We start from the raw sequence: 9480 nt of genomic DNA on the forward strand, positions 1-9480 counted from the left end.
TCAAAGCTTAATTTCCTTCCTCCAATTATATACTCCAACACATAACCTAGACAAGAATTCAAGAATAAGACGTTTTAGGTAGTCTATATTTGCTTATATTTATGTTATATTTAAAAAATATTGTTACTGTATCGTAATTCTATGTTCCTTTTGGTCCACTTTAAGTAATTATTTTTTATTTTTTTCGTACATACTAAGGAATCTATCTTTTAACATTAATTAACAATGCAATTGACCATATTAACCTTAATTTGTTCATTGAAAATACAACAAATACTCCTAGATTCCTTACTCCAAAGACAACTTTGAAAAAAAATTAATTCTTTCTTGATATTTAAAAAAATTAAATATTGAAAACCACAAAAATGACCAAAAAAATCAATTAAATTGGATAGGACGGAGTATAAGATACAGTAGTAATATCTTGTTGATATATGAGTAATAAAGAATGTTCTTTCTCTTCGAGGTTGCATCAATTGATTTCCTTTTTGAGTATTTCTATTAATCATTAACAGAGAATCAATTTGGAGTTCTGTAGTTTAGATGTTTTAGCCTAAGACAAATTCCTCGGGAATATGCCGGATGTTGTTTGACTAGTTTCTAACTGTTTGAATTTGGGCCTTTAACTGCAGTATATGGGCCAATATTTTTAGCTTATCCTGGGCTGGTTTCCCCCGGCTTAGGCCTTCAGGATTGTGGAATTTAAGGGAATTATTTGGGAGGTTTTTACATGGCAGGTCTTTTTAAAGTAACTATTGGCATAAAAAACACGAATTTCAGTTTATTTTACTTTTATAGCATATTCTAATAAATACCTATATCTGATTTCAATTCAATCTAAAAGTAAAGAATTTTTGAATATGCCAACACTGATGATGTCAATATTTATTCAGTCACTTCTGATCCTTTCTTCGCCGATTCTTTTGGTAGGAAAGAGAGTTATTTTTAGGCACCCAATACAGACATCACACAACAGAAGCAAGGCGTTGGACTTCTTGTATAACATTGTTACTTTATACATTATTAATCATGATTATACCGTATATATATATACCAGAATTACGAGCTAAGAAAAAAAAGGAAGGGAGACCTAAAGAGTAAAATTGGGAAGAATTACTCTTGATCAGAATCTCTAGAACTCAATTGGAGTATGAGTGTTAGTGAAAGAAGAAAAAGAAAGAATAAACTTTATTGATCTTATTCCAAAATAGATGCTTACAATCACAGAGATCCATCTCTATATACCTATACAATTGGAGGGAAAAGAAGTTATAACTAACTAACTGAAAGTGTCGCGTGCAGTCCACCCTCCTCTAACTAACTCTAACGACCTATTGAATTCTATTCTAAAATTAAAATTCTGAATTAGATGATAAGCTACTAGGATCGTAACAATACCATTCTCTTCAATAATCCCTGTCCTCAAGGATTGAAATGAGGGAACTTCAGCTTAAAAGACTGTAGATCCTCCCAAGTGCTATCCTCTGGTGGGGCATTCAACCATTTCACCAAAACTTGAGCGATGGCCTCGCCATGTTTCTTGGCCAACCTCCTGTCCACAATGGCTTCAGGTTCTAATAGAACATGACCAGATTCAGAGTGCATCACAGGTAATGTCACTGAAGTAGCGTGATTACCCAGTTTCTTCTTAAGCAATGGGATGTGGAAGGTGGGATGAATCTTATAATGAGGTGGTAAATCCAAGGTGTAAGCAACAAAACCAACCCTGGCCAGTATTTTGAATGGTCTAAAAAACTTGGCCGATAGCTTCTGATAGGCATGATCCTTTAGGGAAAGTTGCCTGTATGGTTGTAGCTTTATGAAAACCCAATCCCCACATTGTAAGTTCTTTCAGTTATTCCCTTGTCTACCTGCATCTTCATCCTATGTTGGGCCCTTTCTAGATGATTATTCAGAGCCTTCAAGGTAGCTTCCGCAGCCTGCAAACTCCTATCGACCACTTCTAGCTGAGAGTCAAAAGGCATGTAAGGTAGGAGTGGTGGTGGATTTTGCCCATAAACTGCTTCATAGGGAGTCATGTTGGTAGCTGAGTGAAAAGTGGTGTTATACCACCATTACGCTAGGGGTAACCAGAGTGGCCACTCCTTGGGTTTCTCGAAAGTCATACACCTCAAATAGCACTCCAAATATATGTTGGCAACTTCAGTCTGCCCATCTATTTGAGGATGATAGGCAGAATAAGTTAAGAGTGAAACTTTCTGCAACTTAAACAATTCCTGCCAAAACTTGCTTGTGGACACCTTATTCATGTCTGAGACTATAGTTTTAGGCATGTCATGCAGCCTAAACACCCCATCCATAAAAGACTGAGCTACCTCTAGAGCTGTATAGGGATGCTTGAGTGCCATGATGTGAGCAGCCTTGCTCAACCTATCAACAACCACAAAGATGACCTCCTTGCCAGATGCTTTAAGTAAACCTTCTATGAAATCTATAGAAATATCTTGCCAAACTCTTTATGGAATGGGCAAAGGCTGGAATAGCCAGGATATGCTACATTCTCTCCCTTGCACCTTTGGCAAGTGTCACTCTCTTATATGTTTGTAAACATCTTGTTTCATCTTCTCTTCCAGTAAAAATCACGTTTTATCCTCTTGTATGTAGCAGTGATTCAAAAGTGACCTCCTATAAAACTGTCATGATAGAATGTCAGTAATTACTTCCTTAGAGCAGGGTCAACCCCTACCATCATCTTTCCCTTCCTGCTCAATTCACCACCTGTGAATGAGTAATAAGGTTTAGGAGCTGAGGTAGACTAAATATTTTGTATTAGATTTTGCAAATGTGGATCTTGATTCCATCTGAGCTTGACAGATTCCAACAAATCTGATGAAATTCCAAAAATACTAAATAGCTGTATGGCTTCCTCCTTTCTTGAAAGGGCATCTGCTACAATATTTCCCTTCCCTTTCTTATAGGAAATGGTATAGTCATAACCTAATAGCTTGCTAGGTGTAGTAATCTTTTTCTCCAGTAGATACTTAAGATTGTGATGGTCAGTCTTAATCATAAAGTGTCTACCCAAAAGATAAGGACTTCATTTCTGGAATGTAGTCACCAAAGACAAAAGTTCTCTTTCAGAAACTGACAGTACTTTATTTTTACCTGACAATCCCTTACTAAAGAAAGCTATTAGTCTGTTGTCTTGAGCCAAGACTGCACCAATGCCCTCACCTAAAGCATCAATCTCCACCACAAACTCCTTAAAGAAGTTAGGCAAGTTTAGAATATGAGCTGAGGTAATAGCTCATTTCCATGGCTCAAAAGCTTTAGTAGCCAAAGAGTTCTAAACAAAGTTTCCCTTTTTCTGTAGGTCATGTAGTGGTCTTGCGATCAAACCATAATTCTTGATGAACCTTCTGTAATAGCCAGTAAGACTAAAAAAACCTCTAAGTCCCTTCAAGGTGGTTGGCTGAGGCGAACTCAACACAATTGATACTTTATGTTGGTCCATAACTACTCCCTTCTCAGTTATAACATGACCGGAATAGTCTATATGTGTGGCCTCGAAGGTACATTTGCTTTTTTTGACAAATAGCACATGTGACCTTAAAATCTGGAAAGCTTCTTCCAAATGGATCAAATGATCTGACCAACTGAAACTATAAATAAGAATGTCATCAAAGAAAACCAAAATGGATTTCCTGAGATGATCATGAAATATCTGATTCATTAGACTCTGAAATGTGGAGGGAGAACTAGTTAGTCCAAAGGGCATTACCATGAGCTTATAATGAACATGGTGAGTCCTAAATGTTGTTTTAGGAATGTCAGACTCAAACATCCTAATTTGATGGTATCCCGACCCTAGATCTAGCTTTGAAAAGTATTTGGCCCCATGTAATTCATCAAATAATTCTTCAATAATAGGATTGGAAACTTATCCTTCACTATGCAACTATTCAACTCCCTATAATCCACACACATCCTCTATGTTCCATCTTTCTTCTTTACCAGTACAATAGGGGAAGAGTAGGGACTGGTACTGTGCCTGAGTACTCCGGAGTTCAACATCTCATCTATCATTTTCTCAATTTCATCCTTCTGAATAGCTGGATATTTGTAAGGCCTTTTGTTGATTGAGGCAGTTCCTTCTTTTAGAACAATCTTGTGCTCATGTTCTCTTGAAGGTGGTAGTTCCTTGGGCTCTTCATATATATCATTGTACTTCAGCAGGACTGAGTGCAATTCTGCAGTTTTCTCATGGTCTTGAGCTTGAGCTTCTAATGAAAACAAGCTAGCAGCTCCCCTCTGAGATTCTTCTATCAGAACTCATACTGAGATCATGCATAATTCAGCCGGTTTAGCAAGAAGCATGTCCATCCTACCTGACTGGATGAGCTTAGCAGCAGGAGGTTGAATACCCCTTAGAGAAACCTTCTTACCCATGATAGTAAACTCCATTTTAACCTTCCTGAAGTTCCATAGGATATCACCCAAGGGGACCAGCCATTGAATACCAAGGACCATATTGCATCCCCCAATAGGTAGCACAAGCATGTCAGAATCAAAAGACACTCCTTGCATTTTCCACACCAGGTTCTTACAAACATAATGACTCTAATCTTTGTTACCATTAGCTATTGATACTGTAGAAAGAGCTATGGCAATCAGAACACAATCTAACTTCTTGGTAGTGTTGAGATCCAAGAAGTTATGTGTACTACCGGTATGTAACACCCCGAAAACTTTTGAAGTATTTTAAGACCACTAAGAAGATTGGTGGGTGCTAATTATATTAATTCGGGTATGAACAAGACTGATAATTTGAATAATATCTTTTTATCATGATAATATATGTATGAGGTACATTAAGAATGGTTTATGATCTAAGAAGAGCCCTAAGGCTAAGTCAAGTTAAAAATTATATGATGGGATAAAGTTATAAGTGAGTTCGCACAAGACCTAACTTAAAATAAGCATAACTCTCAAGATTTGAAGAGTTATATAGTGTATAATCAATCAAATTAAAGCTATTTGAGTCTAGTTTCCAACGCATCAAACCGTTCATCATTTGGATTTGTATACATAAAGTTATTGCCATTTTACTGGACCTGTATCATATGCGCGCCCAGATGCGCGACCGAGCATATTTGAGAGTTTCTGCCTCAGGTGCGCGGCCAGATCCGCGGTCACTTGCCCAGGTGCGCGGACGCGCACGTGGGATCCTATTAAATAACCCCAAGGACGGGTAGAGAGAGGGGCTAAGTCATTTCTTCAAGACTAGGGCTTTCTCTCCACCACCCATCCGGCCAAGGCTTCCAATACACACCTAAGGTGAGTTTTTAAATGTGTTTTAGGATGATTTCACTTCTCAATCACTAGTTACAACAAGGTTTTGTATTGAATTCCATAGGATTTCTTCAAAATCTCAAGAACACCCTAAAAGTTGACTTTCAATATTTGGTTAACAAGAGGTAATCTTTCACCCTTAAACCTACATGCATGGATTGTTAATGAATAAATGATTAAGGAATAAGTACTAGCACTTATGAGATGGTGATTGGAAGCCATAAATACTTAAACTATATTCTTGAGTGTGATAGAGATTTTGTAATGAGTTAATTTATAAAATTTGGTAGATGTGAGTTCATTGATGATTATAATAGTGCTAAGAAGGTAGTTAGTGGACAAAGGATGTTGTAGTATCTCTTGTTGGTGGTAAGGAGGTATTGTTGGATGAAGAAATACCATTAATAGAGGTAGTTGAATGTTATGCACTCTAGATGTTTGATAAAATGCCAAAATGACCAAAACCTGGAAATATTTACTAATATTGGTCCAATTGAATTATGTTGATGTAGATTGAAGTTGTAAGAGTAGTTGGTGGTTTAAATATCACTAAAGAGCTCCATCAAGGTATGCTGGCTAAACTTTCTCTCTTAGAATCGAATTCCATAATGTTTCCGTAAGTTTTAAAGTATGGTTTGCGTATTAAAATGCTATGTCTTTGAGTCGTATTCCAAATGAAGGTTATGATGCCAAATTGTGTGAGAAAATCTCAATGTTCTTAAGCCTCTTAATTGCTCATATGTGTGCCTAAAGTCTTGACTGAAAATGTCTTGTGGTTGATAATCTATAAAGATGCTTGAAGATGAAATAAGTGAATTGGGGATATAGAGTGTGGCCAACTTGCCAAGAATTTAAGTTATAATTGTGGCTACTGGTGCCAATGAAATGAGAGAGTGTGATAAAGATTATGAAATGAGCCTCGACTCAACTGTTTAAAAATGATTTCGAAAATAGAATTGCCTAAAAGCTTTTGTACGAAATTCATGCCCATAAGTGGTTGTTTTAACTAATGCTTTGCTTTATAAATATATCCAGTGTAATTCGAGTTCTATATACTCATGTGTTAAAATTGTACGTTGTCATTTCTGGGAAAAAGTATTGCAAGAATAAATGGTGTATTGATTGTTTATGATTTTTCATGTGTGTTTCTATTGTTGGTTGGTATGCCTCATTCTTTGGGAAGAAACTATTTGTGTTTGAAGTTTCCATTTCAAATGGATATGAAGTATATGATTTCTGGAATATTCTATATGTTGATATTTGATGGTGATCTTTGAAATTGAAAGAGGTAAAAGTGTGGAATATAAAATACGGCCATCGTGCCATGAATAAAGAATCTTGTGAATCGCCAAATGAGCCAATGAAGTATTGTTGTTGTGAGTGATTGGAAATACTAATGAGAATTTATATAATGTGAAAGATGTTGAGGTCAGTACAATTGTATTTATGTTACCTTTGTGTTCAAATCAAATCAAAAAAAATATTTTTGGGAGCATCATTAGCAAAACCGAGGAAGGGTGGGTTATAAGGCCCACACCTGAAACTACACATGTCGGTGTAGGGGTGAATTGTGATTATTCCCCTTATTTGGGATGAGATTGATGTGATAAAATTATTCCTCTTAATTGAAATTGAGATTTTGGTTGATGTCTTCAAATAAGACAGCCTAGCCGATCGGGTCGTGATCGAACTCCGTGCTAAAATTACGGTGGTATTGGTATTAATAGTAATTGTGGTTGATTCTATAAGGAGATATCCTAGCCGATCGGGTCGTGATCGGACTCCGTGCTAAAATTATGGTGGTATTGGTATTGATATTAATTGTGATTGATTCTCTAAGGAGATAGCCTAGCCGATCGGGTCGTGATCGGACTCCGTGCTAACATTCTGGTGGTATTGGTATTGATAGTAATTGTGGTTGATTCTCTAAGGAGATAGCCTAGCCGATCAGGTCGTGATCGGACTCCGTGCTAAAATTACGGTGGTATTGGTAATGATAGAAATTGTGATTGATGTCTCTAATGAGATAGCCTAACCAGTCGGGTCGTGATCGGACTCCGTGCTAAAAGTATGATGGCATTGGTATTGTGCACATTGGTATTGTGAACACTGGTATTGTGAACATCGGTATTGTGAACACTGGTATTGTGAACATTGGTATTGTGAATAGTGATATTGTGAACAGTGGTATATCGGTGCTAATGATCTCCCAACCAAAACAATTGTATATGAAGTTCATATTTTGAAAATTATTATGTTTTAACTGGACATTTGGATATTGTTGATTGTGACTTGCTGTTTCTATGTGTTGCCTTTTCTTATATGGGAATTCTATTTTGAAAGAGGACTTTTAGCTATACATACTAGTGCTATTCGACGGTACTAACGTCCCTTTTGCCGGGGGCGCTGCATCTTTAATGGATGCAGGTGGTTATACAACATGCGGTATTTGTCAGTGATAGCGATTCACTCTCTTCAGCTGACTTGGTGAGCCCCACTTTATTTCGGGGTCATGTATCTTTTGTTTCTCATGTACTTTGTGGTTAAGGTATAGTTGGGGCTTTATTTCCGGTATTTCCATATTTCTATTCTGTTGTACTTAGAGGCTCCGCAGACAAGTTGTGGGTGGTATTTAATGTGGGGAATTGAATTAAAAATGTTGGTATTTGGAAATCATGTTTTTCATTAATCCTATAAACTCGTAATATTTTGGAAAATTATGAATGAATTTGCTAATGGAAATGAAATGGGAGTTGCTAATGAAATCTTTTGAAAGTTTGATTAATGGAGTACATCTCCTCTTTATTCATGGATGAGTTTGGGTAGAAGAAAATCTAACAGGCTTGCTCGGGGAGCGCGATCGGTGCTCAGCTGAGTGAACCAATTACTAGTTAAAGTGTTTAATGTTACCATGCCACCAGATTATGTGGTGAGAGCACCTAAGAAATGAAAGAGGATTATTGGCATCAATAAGCCGGAATATTTGATATGAAAGAAGAGCCACTCAGGTTTAGCCACTCGGGTTTATGTTAGATGATTCTTGAAACATGTTATGGTTGTGTAAAAAGGGGGTACAAGAAGAACAAATTCCCTTAGGTTGGATACGCCCATCTAGGTCTGCCGGATATGCGGGCAAAAATATTTTTGCATCATGTTGTGAGTATGCTCAGAAGCGTGTTAGGGATGGTAGATTTGGGCAATTCCAAAAGTCCATACAACGAGCTGTTGCTGCGATTGTTACTCCCGCCATGAAGGCTTGGAGGAAGACTAAGGGGAATGCTTATGATGTATGCGAAAAGGGTAAATATCAGGTAAGTGGCGTGAGTCAGTTTAGCGGACCCCATCCTCATTGTGTGAAGTGTATGAGATGTCATTCGGGGGTATGTCACTATGGTACTAATGTATGTTTTTGATGTGGAGTAGAGGGGCTTCAATTAAGGTATTGCCCTGTCAATCTAAAGTCATCAAGTAAGTCACTCCTTAGTACATCATTATGAACACCACATTATTTTTCTTGTTATATATGTACATCCATATTGAAAGGGCCTACATAAATATGGTTTTAACCAAAACATTGAATCACAAAATGTTGCATGTACCTACTCTTTGTACGAGATGCATTATTCGTGAATCCACTCTATCACAAATTCTCTTATTTATAATCTCTTGTGGAATTGAGCTATATAATTATGTCCTTGAATTGAGTTATAACTCTAGGATTAATACTTCCCACTTGCTTTCCTAAATTCCCAACAAGAGACTATACTTGATGAATTTCTTACAGAACCTTTTGATTCAAATAGATAACATCTGCTCACTTGTTCTTATGCAAGCACAATCATAAAATTTACCTATGTGGTATCAAATCCAATGTATAGCGGCCTAGTGTTGAGATCCTTCTTGAGCCACTATTTTTCTCTCCGGTATGTGGCTCCTATGGTTGGAACATTCACTTTACTCCTTTAGGAATAGTATCACGAATGCTTTTCACTGTTTAGTAACATAAGAGCACATATTATGAATATATTGATTTGAAATATAAGTCGTCGTATCTCCAGTCCTCTCATATAGGACCAACTATTGGCAAAGGTTAAGTTGTAAGAATGATAATAATCTCACAAGTGTTCAACTTCTTTTTCATCCCCATGGGCTTGTGACAGAGATTCC

General features: G+C 37.0%; 1 protein-coding gene across 1 annotated transcript; it reads right to left on the reverse strand.

The window, feature by feature from the left end:
* Window positions 1-2075: 2075 nt before the first annotated feature.
* Window positions 2076-4548, reverse strand: LOC142173545 (uncharacterized). The gene is made up of 5 exons (XM_075239158.1): window positions 4350-4548; window positions 3976-4283; window positions 3570-3623; window positions 3127-3223; window positions 2076-2452 (listed from the first exon to the last, which is right to left on the reverse strand). The coding sequence occupies exons 1-5, from the start codon at window positions 4546-4548 to the stop codon at window positions 2076-2078; spliced, it is 1035 nt and encodes a 344-aa protein (XP_075095259.1).
* Window positions 4549-9480: the final 4932 nt, after the last annotated feature.

This window comes from Nicotiana tabacum, chromosome 19, assembly GCF_000715075.1.
Source record: "Nicotiana tabacum cultivar K326 chromosome 19, ASM71507v2, whole genome shotgun sequence".
Classification (NCBI taxonomy): domain Eukaryota; kingdom Viridiplantae; phylum Streptophyta; class Magnoliopsida; order Solanales; family Solanaceae; genus Nicotiana; species Nicotiana tabacum.

What these genes read in the sequence shown, in the direction of transcription:
- LOC142173545 (XM_075239158.1), bottom strand. Translation starts at nt 4,548, where the DNA reads ATGCAAGGAGTGTCTTTTGATTCTGACATGCTTGTGCTACCTATTGGG. An exon ending in TGCTAAGCTCATCCAGTCAG is followed by an intron (nt 4,284 to 4,349) that starts GTAGGATGGACA and finishes GAGTTCTGATAG; the next exon opens with AAGAATCTCAGAGGGGAGCT. An exon ending in GAAGCTTTCCAGATTTTAAG is followed by an intron (nt 3,224 to 3,569) that starts GTCACATGTGCT and finishes AACTTCTTTAAG; the next exon opens with GAGTTTGTGGTGGAGATTGA.